This window comes from Engystomops pustulosus, chromosome 8 (assembly GCF_040894005.1).
Source record: "Engystomops pustulosus chromosome 8, aEngPut4.maternal, whole genome shotgun sequence".
NCBI lineage: Eukaryota > Metazoa > Chordata > Amphibia > Anura > Leptodactylidae > Engystomops > Engystomops pustulosus.
Window position 1 is genome coordinate 33,526,075 of NC_092418.1, and position 19,145 is coordinate 33,545,219.

General features: G+C 40.6%; 1 protein-coding gene across 1 annotated transcript in view; it reads right to left on the reverse strand.

Annotated features, from left to right (window-relative positions):
- Positions 1-11,160: 11,160 nt before the first annotated feature.
- Positions 11,161-19,145, reverse strand: part of LOC140075108 (uromodulin-like) — a 32,750-nt gene continuing 24,765 nt past the window's right edge. The window contains exons 13-17 of the mRNA XM_072120612.1: positions 17,949-18,188; positions 16,386-16,539; positions 14,179-14,263; positions 12,341-12,370; positions 11,161-11,510 (exon numbers count right to left, since the gene is read on the reverse strand). Of these exons, the coding sequence (XP_071976713.1) occupies positions 11,437-11,510; positions 12,341-12,370; positions 14,179-14,263; positions 16,386-16,539; positions 17,949-18,188 (583 nt within the window). The 3' untranslated portion in view covers positions 11,161-11,436. The remainder of the gene's footprint in view (positions 11,511-12,340; positions 12,371-14,178; positions 14,264-16,385; positions 16,540-17,948; positions 18,189-19,145) is intronic.

Consider the following 19,145-nt stretch of genomic DNA (forward strand, 5'->3'; position numbering starts at 1 on the left):
GGGCCACCTACCTGCTCCTCTGGTTTGAAAACTTTTTTGGACTGCCACATACAGGCACTATCCAAATTAAATTGTCTCCATAGCAGCCTCCACACGTTGTCTCCATTGCTACCTCCAAAAGTCGTCCATATAGCTGCCTCCATACATCGTCCCCTTATCAAACGAGGTGTGTCAGGCAGAAATTTGGGTTGTTTTCATGGATTCCACATCAAAGTTGTTAACTTTGTCGCCACCCTGCTGTGTAATCCACAAAATATACTGGCAAACTTTTATCATTTACCAATATTATTTCAGCGCTTCTTGCGCATCTGTTTACATTCCCCTCACCCGCCATATCCTAAACTTATAAGAACGCTACTACACTTGATCTTATACAAAAGGTTCTTAGAAGTGCTGTTTGGGGAGTAGCCTAGAGACAGGGGCTTGGATTGGCGAAAGCTCGCCTGGCAGCGGAGCGCCAGCTCCATGCCAAGATCCAACTAACATAGTTTTAACTGCAGCACCTTTAATCTACTACTAGTTCACTGCCTCCATACATGGTCCCCTTATCAAACGAGCTGTGTCAGGCAGAATTTTGGGTTGTTTTCATGGCTTCCACATCAAACTTGTTAACTTTGTCGCCACCCTGCTGTGTAATCCACAAAATATACTGGCAAACTTTTATCATGTACCGATATTATTTGAGTGCTTCTTGCTCACCTCCTTTGGTTCCTCTCTGCCACCCATTGGTTTGAAGCCTGAGTCCATTTAGGGTATGTCGCCATGCCACTCTCTAGCCTGCCGCTGCTGCCGCTGCCGCTGCATGCCGTCCCCTATAGTGTCAGGGTCAATTATTGGATGTTTTAGATGCTATCTAGCCTCATTCTGTCACTCTGTCATGGCCATGCTGTTGCCCATAATTTTGGCATAATGGTGCGATTAAGCAGCCTCAGAGGCATCCATGCATGCTGCCCCTGCTGTTTCCTGTCCATTTCCGTGGTGTTTCCATCCTTTTCTGAGGTTCCCAGGTGTTTGGCCAAGCTTCCCTGTGCAGAGCTTTGGTCCCCTTGAAAAATGCTCGAGTCTTCCATTGACTTCAATGGGGCTCGTTATTCGAGACGAGCACTCGAGCTTCGGGAAAAGTTCGTCTCGAATAACGAGTACCCGAGCATTTTAGTGCTCGCTCATCTCTAATCTAGACCCTTCTTGAAGCTCTCTGCTGTCCCTGCTGTGACCAGCGCCTAAGGCAGGCTATTCCACAGATTGACAGTTCTCATAGTAAAAAAAGCCCTGTCGCCTCTGATGATTAAACCTTATTTCTCCAAATGGAGACAGTGCCCCCGTGTCTTTTGATTTGATTTAATTGGAAAAAAGGTAAATAAATGAAGCAACTTTGCAAATAGTTCCCTCTAATTGATGTAACTGAAAATACATCCATCTTGCCTCTCAATTGAGAGGAGATGTTAATCCAGCGATTTATTCTGACTGCCAGAATAAGCCCTTTGTATCAACCTTGGGATAAGCCTTATTGGGCTTTTTTGTCTTCATCTTGGTCAACACTGTAGGATGTTGGCTTGGACTTGTTTACCCTGCTTTTTTCACTATCCACCTTTTAACCACCTAATGTGAATCAAGACCAGGTCACTACTTCTCTTAGTCTTAGGCTTAGCCAGTTGGGTCAAGAGACCTCCTGTATGTCAACTGGACAGGCAAACAAGTTAGGGCAAGATGAGTCCTGTAAGAAGTTTCTTCTTGGCAAAGGAGCTTTTGTATAGTCTGTGCTGCTGCTTGACATAATATAATACTCAATGACTTTGTATTCAATAGACTTTTTTACTATATTGTGTAAAACAAACAACTCTTATGTGACCAAACAGGTTTCTACCGCATACACTTTTTTCTTTCTATTTTTGTTTCTCAAGACAATAAACTAGAACTTTAATAGAGGCAGGTTCTGTATGTAAAAGTTCTTGTTTATTCTCCTTATTTCAGAGTCCTTATGTATAATAGGGAAACGAAAGAAGAGACTTAACTAAGACACCTGTTTATTCTGGTTATATTTGTATTTTTTGTGAGTTATTGAACTCCATCCTCCAACTTGAGCCTATGATGATCCACTTAACTAAGAGAAAGCCCAGAAGAAGACGGGCAGCTGCCAGATATCTAACTTTTAAAACATTTTCTCTAAAAGCTAATAAAAGTTAACCAAAAAATAACAACCAAATAAAAGTTTGTCAGTAAGGTTCCACTGTCCCTGTGTGACCAAGTGTGTAACAAGACAATAGTAAAGAAAATGTGTGGGAAGGAACATTTGTATTCCACCAATATTTTCACAATTTTCTTCCAGAATATATATTTTGTACACCATTTTTTTGGTGTAAAGAAAAACGTAAATCTAATTTGGAACATTTAATTTGCACTGAAGGGTAACTTTGGACTTTGCAAAACATTATTCCCAGGGCATGATCAATCTCCACCAATATTATCAGATCATTTGTTATCAAATGTTCTGCTATACTAGTATAATACTTTTTTATTAACAGTTCAGTTCACCAGTGACGGCACATTTACGTATTGAAGTTAATAGTTTTAGTCCCTTTTTTCTAAAGGACCAATAATTATTCTAAAGGGTGAAGCATAAAATGTGGATTTTTTTAATTATGCTCCCTCAGATAGATATGTCTTGAGGAATCAAGAAAGGATCCTGAAGTCAGTGGTTGATCTCTAAAGATATGTTCATCTGAGGCAATGCAGTGCCTTATCCTTCGGAATTCTCTGTACCGAAACCCTTCTGAAAAGATTGATTGACCGCCAATAGCCACACCATTAAAAGGGGTATTCCCATGAAGACAAAATACTTACTCAGGATAACAAAATGATACATTTAAGAATTCACTGTCATTAATAAAAGTACAGCATGGCACAGATATAATTCCAACCTGTCTCTATCAGTCCTGGTGTATACAATTTTGGTTGCCCCGGGATCTGACCGTAAATCTTCTGAATATGGTTGAGCAGGGCAAATTCTTCTCATGAAAAGTTTCTGCTGTCTGCACCATGCAGTGTGATCTCTGCCCCTTTTCCCCTTCACACGCTATGTGATATAGCTAAAAAAGATCATACAGCTGTCTGTGTGTTATAGGTGGGTTAGCAGAGCTGTGAATGCAATTGTGTGTTATTTCCATCTCATACATCTCATCATCTCTCATATCTGATCTGTCTAATCTCAATTTCCTGTGTCAGATACTAGTAGAATGTTCAGAACCTAAATAAAAATGTAGATAAACCCTGGACCCTGATCATCTAAGCACATTGTCAGCACACTGGGGTCATAATGGGGGTCATCTACTAAGGGCCCGATTCGCGTTTTCCCGACGTGTTACCCGAATATTTCCGATTTGCGCCGATCTCCCCTGTATTGCCCCGGGATTTTGGCGCACGCGATCGGATTTTGGCGCATCGGCGCCCGGCATGCACGCGACGGAAATCGGGGGGCGTGGCCGAACGAAAACCCGACGGATTCAGAAAAACTGCCGCATTTAAAAAAAAAAAAAATGTGTAGCGAAAATTGCACTTCCCGTTAACAGGTATAGGCTGCTGAATTTCAGGGCATTCCAGCGGGGTCTCGGCGGACTTCAGCGCAGCAGCGACATCTGGTGGACGGCGGAGGAACTACCTTAGTGAATCCCGGCCGGACCTGAATCCAACGCAGAGAACGCGCCGCTGGATCGCGAATGGACCGGGTAAGTAAATTTGCCCCAATGTGTCTGCTTAGAGAATTACTTATAAAGTTACTTGGGTGCTATAACTATGTGCCTGAAAAGCAGAAAATTAAACTAACATAACTAAACACAAAAGATATCATCACAATGTTTCTATTACATTGAAGTACAATTTGTGACGAGAAAACAATCTCAAAATCCCCTGGATATGTTAAAGTGTTACAATGGCACAACCTCTTATAATGACACAGGGCAAATTTTAAAAATCAGGCTCCGTCCTAAGGCCCTAGAATGGCTTAGACCAAAAAGGGTTAAGGTTGCAACCTTTGTATTAAAATTGTAGAGATGTTTACAGTAAACATTCTTGTTTGGTATGAAGTCAGGATAGACCAGTTTCATATAACCTACACTTTAAATGTTTTACGTTATGAAAAATGTTTTTTTTATGTAAATCTGTAAAAGCCCCTACATACTTATTGAAGTATTTACATATAATACAGTCATCTTCCAACTGGCCTCATATTTGTTTTCCATGGGCTCCTTCCTTCTAAAATCAACTGAGCCTGGAGGGATCATGGTGGTATTACCAAAGCCTCTCAGATCGGCAGATTTACAGGCTGTTACAGTGTGTAAGGAACAATTTCCACTCCCACTGTTTGCTGAAACTTCCTCTGCTGCAAGCAGGGTTAGGGGGAAGTACTGAGAAATCAGAGGGACAGGGTGAGACAGTGTAACAGCCGGTAAAGCTGCAGCACTCTCTTAAAACCCCTAATAGCCCTTCAGGTTCAATAACATAATTTTGTGAGTTAATTTTAGAAGGAAGGAGGACATGGATAACAAATATAAGAAGATTACCACAGTCAGGGTGCCCGGATCTATGAGTAAGTGTCCCTGATTTATCATGATGGATTTTGATAGTAGCTAGTCTTACTATCCTCATACTATTAATAGTTAATTGGTTGTTTACGTAGTAGTAATATTATTAGTTACTTGGTTGGTTTACTCATTTAGGTAGATATAAATGTACCTCTGGGTTTGATAAAAACAAGAAGTTTAAAATAACTAACTTTTCCCCTAGACCCTTGATGGTGAACCTTTTAGAGACCGAGTGCCCAAGATACAACTAAAATCCACTTATTTACTGTAAAGTGCCAACGTGGTATTTTAAGCAGTAACTTATTGCTACCTGTTCTTCCACATCATTCAATTGTATCAGCCCCTTGAGGCCACTAATACAGTTAAAAGAGGGAGGGCACATTCAGACTCTCATTGTAGCTTCTCTCCAGGGTCTCTGTGTAGAGAAAGAATGAAGGGTCCAGCAGGATGACCTCCAAAGATAATGCAGCCCTGTCCATACCTTCTCAGTTTTCCCGCAGTTCTAAAGAGCCAATGAAGTGTCGCTTTAAAAAAGCGCTGAGAGCAGCATCTCTTAAAGGGGTTGTCCGAGTTTTTGAAAAAAAGATAAAAGTGGCCGGGACAGGGCTGCTTAAAAAAAATAAAGCTGTACTTACCTCCCGGTGCCCTCCCGTATCCAGCGCTGCTGTCACTCCGGTCCGGGCGCCATGTAAACAAACATGGCCGCCGGAGCAGCGCTGGATTCAGCTTCCGGCCGGCCGTGGCCGGGCACGCCTATCCGCAGCATTGTGTATGGGGACCGGAAGGTTGTCGGGTCCGGCCGGAACCGAGTCCAGCGTTGCTCCGGCGGCCATGTTTGTTTACCGGAGTGACAGCAGCGCTGGATACGGGAGGGCACCGGGAGGTAAGTACAGCTTTATTTTTTTTAAGCAGCCCTGTCCCGGCCACTTTTATCTTAGCGCACGGGGACGTTCTATAACGTCCTGCTTCTGGCACCGGCTCACGAATGGTGCGGGTACCAGAATCAGCGGTTGTCAGCTGTCTAGTACAGCTGACAGCCTGCGCTAACACCCGCGATCGGAGCCGGCTCCGATCGCGGTTGTTAACCCCTTACACACCGCGGTCAAACATGACCGCGGCGTGTAAGGGTGTTTGCGCGGTGGATCGGATCCCCTGTGCCACTTACCGGGGGATCCGATCCACTTCTGGGCAGCTCCGAGGACTGGCATGTGCCCCGGAGCTGCCCGGTCTCCATGGCAGTCAGACCCCTTCCGGGTCTGACTGTAAACTGTCTGAGCATGCGCAAGCTTGCTCAGACAGTTTACACTGCTCTACAATAAAATAGTATTGTAGAGCAGTGTATTGAACTTAAACCAGTGATCAGAGCATCACTGGTTCAAGTTCAAGTATGTATAAGTAAAAATATGCAAAAACACTTAACACTACACATTATAATAAATAAAAAATAAATACATAAAAATATAAGCCCCTAAAATGTCACTTTCCCATAAAAACACTTAATAAAGTATCAAAAACACAAAAAACCCGCATATTTGGTATTGCCGCGTCCGTAACAATCTGTATAATAAAACAGAATCGTTACTGGACCCGCACGGTAAACGCCGGAGGAAAAAAAACGCAAAAACTTTCCGAAAAAAGATCATTTTTAATTAATACCCTATAAAAAAATGCTCTAAAAAGTAATTTAAAAAATGTTATGCACTCCAAAATAAGCCCACTAAAAAGAACAACTCTTCTCGCAAAAAAATAAGCCCCTAACTAGATTTGTCAGCTGAAAAATAAAAAAGTTATGCATATGAAAAGATGGTGATGCTAAAATGAACAAGATTTTCTCCAAATTGGTTTTTATTCAGTACAATTGAATAAAATACACAAAACCCCCACATATTTGGTATCCCTGCGTCCGTAACAATCTGCATAATAAAACAGAATCATTATTAGATCCGCAAAGTGAACCCCGTAAAAAACAAAACAAAAAAAAGCTCCAGAAAAAAGATCATTTTCAATTAATACCCTATAAAAATGCTCTAAAAAGGGATTTAAAAAATGTTATGCACTCTAAAATAAGACCACTATAAAGAACAATCCTTCTCGCAAAAAATAAGCCCTTAAACAGATTTGTGAGGCGAAAAATAAAAAAGTTATGCATATGAAAGACGGTGATGCTAAAATTAACAACATTTTCGCCAAATTACTTTTTATGCAGTAGAAATGGGAAAAAAATAAAAAATCTATATAAATGAGGTATTTTTGTAATCGTGGCGACCCATAGAATAAAAATAATATACTATTTTTATGGTATGGTAAACAGCCAAAAAAAAAACCCCATAAAAATCTTCCTGAAAAGTGATGATTTTCATTTCCTCCACCAACAAAGAGTTAATAAAATCTCACCAATTAGCCTATAGATTCCCCCAAATTACGTACCAGAAAAGTGCATCTCATGTGGCAAAAGAAATAAGCCCCTATAGGTCCACATTAAAAAAAAGAAAAAAATTATAGCCTGTACAATGTGACATAGCAAATCTGATCTGGATGGCGCCTCCTTCCCTTCTATGCCTGGCCGTGCGCCCATACAGCAGGTTACCACTACATATAGGGTATCCGTGTACTCGGGAGAGATTGGGTAACAAACTTTGTGGAGCCTTTATTCATTTAATCCATTGTAAATGTTTAATTTTCCACCCAAAATGGGTGTATTGTGAAAAAATATTACAATTTGCAGACTGCACCTCCATTTTGTTTTAACCCCTATAAAACACGTAAAGCGTTAACAAACTTCTTAAAAGTGGTTTTTCATGAGTCTCGCTATTATTTAGGCCTCTCCGTGTCCATTAGAAGTTGAGCAGGTCCATCTAAATACAGGTTTTGGTGATTTTACAAAAAATTTGAAAAATGATAGCTAAATTCTGAGCCTCATAACATTCTAGTAAAATATGTGGAATCTTAAAAAGCCATGCCAACATAAAGCAGACATTTGGGAAATGTAAGTTATAAATTTATTTGGGAGCTATGACTATCTGCATCAAAAGTAGAGAATTTAGAACGTTGAAAATAAAGAATTTTTCCAAATTTTTGCCAAATTTTGTTTTTTTTCATAACTAAACACAAAAGATATCATCCAAATTTTTAAACTTATTTGAAGTACAATGTGTCACGAGAAAACAATCTCAAAATCCCCTGGATATCTCATAGCGTTCCAAAACTATAACCACTTATAGTGACACAGGTCAGATTTGAAGAATGGGGCCGCGTCCTTAAGGCCAAAAGAGCCTGAGTCCCTTAGGGGTTAAAGGGGTATTCTCGTCTGGGCATTCACATTCAGTTTGATAAATCTGCCATATATAAACATTTCTTCAATTAGATGTTATTAAAAAAATTGTTCCTGTGTGAAGATAATTTCTCATAAATGTAGTAATTTTGTCCCTTAGAAACGAGATGGCTTCCTCGGATACGGCCACGTCTGATAGATTGAGTGCACAAATAAACAAAAAGGTTTTTGTATACGAAATGTCCTGGAGTTACTACATGTCCCACAGCCGTCCTGTGGTAATGATCGCTGAATCCTGGTGGTCCGGCAGGACTCTATAGCCCAAGTCTGGCCACCGCTGCTAGAGTGTGACATGGTCGTAACCGAGGAAGCTATCTGGTTTCTAAGGGACAACATGACTACATTTATGAGAAATTATCTTCACACAGGAACATTTTTTTTAATAACATCTAATTGAAGAAATGTTTATATATGGGAGATTAATGAAACTGAATTTGAGTGCCCAGACGAGAATACCCCTTTAAGTACCCTTGGGGGTCTTAAAGATACTCATTCATTAAAGAAACCTAAAAATTCTAATACAAAACAGTAAAAATTCTTAACATGTTAGGTATTGCCAAGTCCCAAATTGCCGGATCTATCAAAATATAATAACGTGTTTTCTCTGCGGTTAACCCCATAATGGCAAATACCGTCCAAAGTCGTAAATTACACTTTTTGCAACACATAAAATTTTTTTATAAAAAGTGATCAAGAGGTCGTACAGTCCTCAAAATGGTAGCATTGAAAACATCACCTCATCTTGCAAAGATTCACACCATATACAGCTTCTTACAACAAAGTATGAAAAAGTTATTAGCACCAGAAGATGGCAAAATGAAGACTTTTTGTACAAGAGGTTTTAATTTAAGAATAAAGTAGACACGTCATTTGGAGCACTCAGTGAAAGCTGTAAAAACCAAACCCACAAGAAAATGGTGCAAATGCATTTTTTCACCAATTTCACTGAATTTGGAATTAATTTCCTGCTTTCCAGTACACGGCAGGGAATATTAAATACCATAACTATGAAGTAACAAATTGCACTTCATAGTGATTGCATTGAATATTCCATGCCATGTACTGGGAAGCAGGAAAAAAATTCCAAATGCAGTGAAAATGGTGAAAAAACGTATTTGTGTCGTATTCTTGTGGGCTTGGATATTACGGCTTTCACTTCACGCCACAAACGATGCATCTAATTTATTCTTTGGGTCAGTACGATTACAGGGATACCAAATTTGTATAGGTTTTATAATGTTTTCATACATTTACAAAAATTAAAACCTCACGAACAAAATTTTTTTTTTATTTTGCCGTCTTCTTGTGCTTATAACTTTTCCATACTTCGTTGTATGGAGTTGAGGGTGGTGTCATCTTTTGGGACTTTTGATGATGTTTTCAATGATATTATTTTTAGGACTGTACGACCTTTTGATCACTTTTTATAGAATTTTAAATTTTTTTTTAAATGGCAAAAAAGTGCCAGTTTTGACTTTGGACGCGATTTTCCGTTACGGGGTTAAACGCAGTGAAAAACCGTTATTATATTTTTATAGATGAGGCATTTTCGGACGCGGCGATACCTAATGTGTTTATGATTTTTACTGTTTATTTATATTTATATCAGTTCTAGGGAAAGGGGGGTGATTTGAATTTTTAGGTTTTTTTATTATAATTTTTTTTTTTTACTTTTTTTTTATTTATTTTTTTACTATTTTTCAGACTCCTTAGGGTACTTTAACCCTAGGTTGTCTGATCGATCCTACCATATACTGCCATACTACAGTATGGCAGTATATGGGGATTTTACTCCTCATACATTACAATGTGCTGATAGCACATTGTAATGAATGGGTTAACCCGAAGTAGCTTCGGGTCTTCGTGAGACCCGAAGCTACCATGGTGACAGATCGCCGCTCCCCGATGACGTCACAGGGAGCGGCGATCCTCAGAAAGATTTGCCGGCGGCGATCAGCAAGAAAACACCCGCGATCGGTGCCGGCACCGATGGCGGGTGTTACCGGTAAGCCTTTGCTGCAATATGCAGCAGAGACTTACCGGCTATGGAGAGGGCTCGGCCCGCGAGCCCTTTCCATGCATAGGAACGCGACCGCCGCCATGAATACCGAAGTAACCTGTTAATATCTCTATATCTATCTATCTATATATATACATATATATATATATACTAAATTCTTTGGGGCTCATTTGTCTTTTTTATTTATTCTTTTTTGTTATTTTCCTGACTTTTGATATATTTGCAACTTTTCCACTTGCAAAGTTAGACATGCAAGAATTTTTCAGTGCTGCGCCTGATATATCTTTAAAATCCAGATGTGAATGTAGGCAAAAGTCACAATTTTGTCGCAAATCATGGTTAAAAAGTTGCAAGTAAACTCCAGTCCTGATCAGGCGTAGGGAAAACCTTAGAAGGAGCTGCAGAAGAATTAGAGATTTTTGTGCAAAAACCTTATAAACTCAGCAGCTAAGATAAATAAATCTAGTCCAAACATCCCCCCCCCCAAAAAAACAAGAAAAAGCACACACTGATGTCCTGACTAAAGATCAATAACCACCTTCAAATACTTAAAGAGGGAATTTCCCTGTTATCTATAAGTTTTGTCTGTAACAATTTCTCCCTCTAGTGGTAGGAAAATATTGTCCTGAGAGACTCACACAAAGGTGAACACATTGACATCCTGTGATTGTAACCAGAAGAGATCTTTATTCATATTGCCATAGGGCACCACTACCACCACATGTTATGGATAGAACAGAACAAGAAAGTAACCAGCAGAAGACCATATCACCAGTAATACAAAGCACAATATCACATCAGATGTTAAAGGAAACCTATCATTTGATTTGATACACTATGAAGCAAACATACCTTGAGAATGCTGTAGCTGCACTGATGCAGGATCATATTTTGTGCTGAGGAGTTTCCCAGGACCCTGGGAAAGCTGGGTCAGGCTGGCTGACATAAACACATTACACACAGAGATTGTAATTACAAATGGAGGTTAACCAAGCATGACTAATCAACCTGGTGCAGAAATTGATTATTCTGCCTTTTGGCACAACCTAGGGATTAAATCATCCTCTCATGCAGTGAATTACTCAGGTGCTAGAAGAAGCGAGACAGAGCTTAATTATCATAATTTTATATCTGTTTTATCAGCAAAACCACTCAGCACAGGGAATAACCAAGATATGATCCTGCATCAGTGTAGCTACAGCATTCTCAAGGTATATTTGCTTTATAATGCATCAAATCAAATGGTAGGTTTCCTTTAAAGAATTTGATACATTTTTCTATGAATAGTTAATTCCGGACTGAAATTAGCTTCTCCTCAGAATATCTTGTCCCATGAAATGTATTTTACAGATTTTTTTTTACATGCAATGATACATTTCTAATATATGTTTAAAGATATCCTAAATGCAATTTCATTACAATCAGTGCGGATACAGAAGTATGCAAATTCTATTTGACAAACAATTGATTATAAAAATTAATTTCAGGTTGAAAGGTAAGTGATCGACTCAAACTGCAAATAGCAAAGTTCCTGATAGGAATACAAGAACCATGGCCAGGCTCGCCACCTTGGAGTAGGCTCCTGCAATAGAATCAAAGACTGTTATAGGGTACTGTGCAAAAGATATGTAGCTACAACATGTATCTATCTGTCTATATGGTAGACAACTGGTATGGAAAAATATAAAAGAGAGTAATGTTGGGTAAAGCCTATATTATAGGACATAATAATAAACTGGAGATGTCAATTATACCTAAAACATTTTATTTAAAGTGGACCTGTCACCAGAAATGTCATTTTAGTTGGTGATAGGTTCCAATAGACTATAATATGCTAATTTTAATATGCCTTTGTCAGTTTTCTGAATAATTTCAGTACTTAATATAAGTTTCATTCATATTACCCTTGTCTGCAAGCAGTATGTGTTGAGTCCTTGGGGGGGGGGGGGGGTCGAGGAACAGCTGTAGCCTGTATGTGCCTATATCTCCTCATATATTCTTTGTCTCCTCCACACCATCCCCCTCCCTCCCCTGCCTGCTCAATGGACATGGCAGGAAGGGGGAGGGAGCTGCATAAGTTTGGAGGTGAGTAAAATGATATAAGCACACACTGGCTGCAGCTGTCCCTCCGCAGGACTCACCACATGCTGCTGGTTGGGAGCCAGGTAATATGAATCAAGCTTATATGTACTGAAATGATTCAGAATTCTGACAAAGGCATTTTTACAATCAGCTAATGGAACCTGCCACCAGTTAAAAATCACATTCCTCGTTACAAGTTCACTTTGAAGTGAACAGTAATATTTAAAGTTAAAGGCAATTGCTGAATGATTTATGCTTCATCTTGGATATTTCTTGCAGACAAGTTATTTTTATCATTAACCTTTTGTTCTATAAGCATGAAGTACTTACCTGCGGTGGGTGGGCTGGTAGTGGGATCAACTAAAAATGCAAAAAAAAGTAGTTAGTAAAAGCAAATTTGGATCACATTCAATCCAGAATAGGAGACCACAAACATTTTTGACAATATGCAATAACTATATCTTTCAAGAAAGCAGAAAATGCGGATGAGTTTAAGGCCTAAGAGGAGACAGAATGAGGTGAGTGTGGATAAAGGAAGAAGAGAGATGAAAAACTGCAAAGAATCACACATTTAAGATGTCAGTAAACATTTGGGTGCACAAATGTGGCAATTTCATATATTATATTTAAGGTTTATAATGTTATATTGAAGGGGTTGTCCGAGTCGTAAAAAAAAAGTGATTTGTGGCCGGGATGGGGCAGTTTAAAACAATATACTAGTACTTACCTCTGCAGTCCCCCCCCAGCCATGCCCGTTTGTTCACACAACCTCCCGTCCTTATTCTCTGTGCTGTATTATGCGCTGAAATATAGGGACAGGCACGAGCTGGAGAGACAACAGCGTGGGACACTGGGAGGGACTGCATAGGTAAGTACTAGTTTATTGTTTTAAGCAGCCCCATGCTGGCCACATATCACTTTTATTACGACTTGGACAACCCTTTTAACAGTTGTGTCACGGGGGCATATCTATGCTCCCCACCGGGTGCCAGCGCCCCAGCAGTCTAAATCACCCGTCCTAGCTCCTGCTCTGGCTCCCCCAGCGGTCTGGTGCGCTCGTCCCCACCTCCTAGATTGGTGCTGGCCATTCCCGGAATCTGTGATAAGCCCACCTCTTCCTTCACACCCTGCCAGATATCTGTGCCTTGTGCCTGAGAGAAAGCTTTGATCCTATACCCTGTTCAGTTCCCGACTTTGGTCCTGTGATGCCTGACCTGACCTTCCGCAGGCAGTATGTTATAGAGCAGAAAGAGATGTGCCAGTGGTACATAATGTCCTATCTACAGGCAGAATGTTATAATGCAGGAGGAGCTGAACAGATTGTACATGGTGTCCTATCTGTAAGGAGCATTTTATAGAGCAGGAGTAGCTAAGCAGATTGTACATAGTTTCCTATCTGTGGGGAACATGTTATAGTGCAGGAGGAGCTGAACAGATTGTACTCAGTGTCCTATCTGTAAGGAGTATGTTATAGAGCAGGAGGATCTGAGAAAATTAATTTAAAGCAAACCTGTCACCAGGAATGTCATATTTTGCTGGTTTCAGGTTCCAACAGCCTATGCTATGTCAATTAAAAAAAATCCCTTTGTCAGCATTCTAAATCATTTCAATCTTTTATAATACTTTATTTTATATAACTTGGCTCCTGGTCAGCAGTGTGTGGGAGGAGGGGGGGGGGGGGGGTAGAAGCTGCAGCAGCCTGTGTGTCTGTGACTCAGTCTTCTCATACATTCTTACTCTACTCCACACCTTCCCCATCCATCCCTCCCTCCCCTACCTGCTCAATGCACATGACAGTTGTGGAGAGGGAGCTGGAGGAGTGTGGAGAAGAGGAGACATAGACACACAGGCTGCCCCTCCCCCTGCCCCAGGACCCACCACACACTGCTTGTAGGGAGCCAGGTAATGTGAAATAAAGTTTTATAAAGTGCTGAAATGATTCAGAATGCTGACAAAGGCATTTTTTAAATCAGCATAGCAAAGGCTATTGTAACCTGTCACCAGCTAAAAATGTCATTCTGCTTAACCTTGCATATTCTTCTTTGAAGCTCATTTGGAGACTAGAAGTGTAGAAGGCAGACTTCTCCACAGCTATGAATCACCGATTGATGTTCAAGCTGACGTCTTATTTAAATAAAAAATGTAAAATAATATTAAAATTTACAAACCTTGTTTATTGATAGGGCCTAAACCTAAAGTGGCATCACTCGATACGGTATCAGTGGCGATCAAAGCTCTGGCTCCACCGCAGCTCTAAAAGCAGAAGATTTTTGGTAAGGTTAGCCTCTTCACATCAGTCATCTGTTTATCCTGTATATGTCCTAATTATTGATATTCTCTTTTGACAGGACATATACAGTATTTTTTGTATTATAATAAGTTTGTTGAAAAAATTCTATGAAAGTGCTGGAAAGTTGTAATGATTATGGTCAACTCTGTCTCCAAAAGTGCTAAATATACAGAATGGGGCAGATTCAGTATCCTTGTGTGCCCAAGTTCCTGCATATGTCGCATACAGTAACGCCCCTGCATACAGTAACGCCTCGCGCCGGCCCACTCCCGTCCGGCCGCGCCCCCCACTCGGCCGGCCGCGCCCCCCTTCACGCCCCACTGGCGTGAAGGTGGCGGATTGGGGAAAATAATTGCAAAAGCTAGCAATAAGCTAGCATTTGCGATTAATTCAGGGCCTCTGCGCCACTGGAGGTGCGCAGAGGTCCTGATAAATATCCCCCATAAAGTTTATGCAAATGGGCCGGAGGTAATCACCGTTCAGCTACCCAAGCGTCCCCTGGCTCCGTCGGAACATAATTTATTCACGCCCCCTCATGCCCACATACTCCGAGCCGGGAGAAAGCGTCTGCCTCCTAAAAATTTGTTGTTTTCTTTGTCTGTGTGTTTTTACTTTATATGTACCGTAGGTCATGAATGACTCGATGGGGCATTTTCCACAGTTTTTTAAATTTAATCTAAATTTTTTTTCACTTTTGAGTTTTCACCTGTAACTGAGGCTGATGTTTGATCAGAGCTGTACTGGGTCTGATTAGACCCAGCAGATCTGATTAATCCCTGTAGACCCGGTGATCACTTGACTGCCGACAGCTGCATAGCTAGTTATAAATAAATAGAGCAGATAAAAAATAATATAACTTGTATAATTATGCTAATGATCCTGAAGGGTTACTGGGGCAGTTCCAAGAACCCCTCTAGGGCTCCTGTATCTACTAACAACTGAGAGATAAATTAGATTAATAATCAAGGGAAATATTCTCTAGGCATCGAAAGCGTTAATGCTTTGCCTCCTTATGTCTCTGAGGTGGATGGACCTCAGAAGGTTTTCAGATACACTGCTCACTTCAGGAGAAAGAAGCAGAAAAAAGACGCAAAGGGGGAAATTTATTGTTGCACTACCAGTCCACACACATTTTTTGTTGGTCAAATCAGAAAAGTGCCAAACATTGGTCTAAAATACAAATATTCCTTAAGCCATTTTAGAGCAAATCCGTCATATTTTGGCACTTTTCTGACTCTAATCTAAAAGCATGTCAAATATTCGAAATTGACAGTCTTACGGCTCTTTCACATTGGCGCTTTTTTTTTACATCCGTGGTTCAGTGATTTCCACAGAAGCCTCACACATTTGGGCAGATTTACTTAACCGGTCCATTCGCGATCCAGCAGCGCGTTCTCTGTGGAGGTTTCGGGTCTTCCGGTGATTCACTAAGGTAGTTCCCCCGATGTCCACTAGGTGTCGCTGCTGTGCTGAATTCCGTCGGAGTTCACTGAAGTTCACAAAGCCAGGCCGGGTGCAGGTAAGCGCGTGTCAAGCGACACATTTTTTTAAAAAAATACGGCGATTTCTCTGAATCCCACAGGTTTTCGTACGACCACACCCCCGATTTCCGTCGCGTGCATGTTGGCGCCGATGCGCCACAATCCGTGTGAGCCAAAATCCTGGGGCAATTCAGGGAAAATCGGCGCAAAACTGTAAAATTCGGGGAACGCGACCGAAAAACGCGATTCAGGCCCTTAGTAAATGACCCCCATTGTTTCGAAGGCGTGCTTGCACATTGGCTTGTTTTTTTCACTGATCTGTTGTCCATGGAAAAAAAAAATTATAAAATCTGTTCTATTTTTTCACAGATGTAGATCACAGAAGCCCATAGAAGTTTATAGGGACGCAATAAAATCTGATAAGGCTGAGAAATCAGGTGTTATGTTTTCTAAGCAATGTTAAACCTTCAGATGGAAATGGACAAAATGGAAACAAAATGGAGACAAATCACTAAATAAATCCTATTTTGGACGCTGAAAACTTCTTTTTTTTTTGTTGTGTTATGCTATTGGATACATGAACTATAAAAGAGACAGAACTTACAGGTGCGCAGGTCCCGTTACAGACATGGATGCTGCAGTACAGATACACGGAATTCAAATTCTGTACGTAGCCAAAGAGCTGAATAGAAAAGCGTGGGCTACTAGATTCTCCGTTTCCTGTCACCTTTATGCTATTGTCTTGCTTAGTGGGGCAGCTGAAAAAGAGAATATAATACATCCGAAGTCATTATGGTATCAAATATAAGCAGTCTATAGACAATTGTGTTTGTGTCTTGGAACAGGTATGGGTTATTAAGGAATAAAGTGGATGCATTAAGCTTCAGCCCACAAGAACATTTTCTATCTGATATATACAAAAGATGTAAGTCATTTTCTTGAAACATCTTAGAAAACAAAATGGTGGACATCAACATATCCTTGTTATAAAGCCTAGTGTCTCCTTCAGGTCTGGTCTACACCTTAGACTTGACTGACTATCAGGTCTCCTCTGCAGTGTTGGCTGCAAGTTTCAGTAGGTCCCTGGGTGACAGAGCCTCAGTGGGCCCCTTTGCAGTGAACACAAGTGGCGGTATTAAAAATTCAGAAACTAACACAGTCTCCTATTCCCTAAAATATACCATAGTTTATCATACTAAACAGCCCCCTCATGGTTATTTTATATAAAGCCCTTCTAACCCTCATGGATTCATGTACAGCCTTATGTGGGCCCTCCAGCAGCTCTGGGCCCTGCCACTTGCCCAGGTCTGCCCAATGCTTCTGCTAGCCCTGCTCCTCTGTATTGGTTTTTATGTCATATGCGGCTTAATTGCTCAGGTTCTGTTAGTTCTGTGGGGTGACTACCTTGTCGATCTAAGGTCCACTTCACAGCTCACTTATGTTTTCAGTTATTTCCTACAGTTGTTTTAAGCTACATCCAGGAGAGATGGAACACGCAGGTAGGTGCAAATCTTTCCATTATACCTCATCTCTTTGCAGTACCCGGAAAGACTTGCACCCGTTCTGTGCTCCTGGTTTTGTCTCCCAATGACTGAAGGAAATAATAACGGCCTATCGGAGATGTGAAATGGCCCTAACACGTGCAATGAGCACAACAAATGTTATTATGTAGATCAAAGTGGATTTATATGGAAGCAGAGAGGATCGTCCGATACGTCTTCTCTAATTGGGTTAAACTCGGTACCATAGACTAAACAAGAAATAAAAGCAATGGAAACATTTTAAAGGAGCATTCTATTGGTCAATGGTCACTTGTGTCTAATTTTTGAGTTGGCTTTTGCGACTTTCTTTGTGCCTAAGTTCACCATTGTCTAGTTTTCTGCTGTGTTCCCCGAGTTATCACCTGAATCCAGATGTAAAAGCTGCAACTTCTTTTTCAAAAAGTTGCAAATTTTGTCGTAAAACCTTGGCTGCCTCCTACGGCATGTAGAAAACAGTTTAGAGAGATGCTTGTGACTTTTCTTTTGAAATGTTGCAAAGAACCTAGAATCCTTAAATGCCACATGTATCTAAGGAAAAAAACACTAAGATACATCTGACCAACAGAAACGCCTAACAAAGCCACCAAGGCCGAACTTGGATATGTGTGCCCCAATGAATCACATACCTGTTCTTAATTATGTCATATTTTGGTGTGGAATTCACTGAAGCTGCAGCGTAGCAGTTTGTTATCTGCACAGAATACTGAGAACTTCCTCCAAGTTTCAGGATTACTCCAATATACAGATTGGTCTTGGACGTCAGCGTCACCTGGGATCCCTCATAGGGTGATGTGTAGGTGGAATCTTTATAGATGGCCATCGTCACTTGCAGCTTCCCAGTGCCTTCTACCACTACCACTTCTGAGCTGTAAAGATAATTAAAGTCTGTGTTACAGAATATTCTTTGGCCACAGAGCTATAACCGTACAGCGAAATATTGACAAACAGCATCTTCAATGCAAAGTCTGTTAAAGGGTCCCAATTACAATGTGTCATGTATACAATGGTGTCTCATAAGAAGAGGAGTCATTGGGCCCACTGAGGTCTTAGGGCCTGGGTATTGCTGTTACCTTTGCGCATCTTTTTGTTGAGATGAGTTACATAGGGATTTAAGCGATGATCACAGGGCCAATAAGATTTTACCAAGATAGAAATTTATAATAAAGCTAATTTGTTCTACTAATCATCCTCTCGGTCTCATCATTGTGGCAGACACCTGGTCTACAGCCTGGGCGGACTGGCTGGAATTGCCACCTCAATCGGGTCCTAAGAATTGCCACCACTACAATACTGGAACCAGTGACCTGGAGCATGGACAGTACCCTTTTTATTTTTATTAGGTTAGCACTGCCCTGGACCCAAGGGGACCCAAACTGTTGATGAGCCATTTAACCATGGTTTTAGAAGCTTTAAGGTTCTTCTAGTATGACAAATGGGATGTAGTTTTATTAAAAGGGTTGTGGTTTAGTGGGTGTGCAACAAAAACTATGCATATGCGCGACAATGTTGCCAAATAGATGGTGCAAAGAAATACGTCAAATTTATAATTCAGCATTAGAATCTTTGATAAATCTTCAGCAAATTAAGACTGTCTGCCTTACTTTGACTAGGTTCAGGGAAAATAATTATACTTACGGATACTTTGCCAATTAAGGCAGCCTTGCAGTTGTGTGGAAACTTATAGCCATTGATACTCCACTAGGAGATTCTGGGAAATATGCAAACAAGTTTTCCAGGATGGGATAAGATAAAAACACACCTCCTTTACTACCTTGTATGGCAGCCTCCTAAGCATGAAGCATGAACTTCAGAAAGCCAAATGA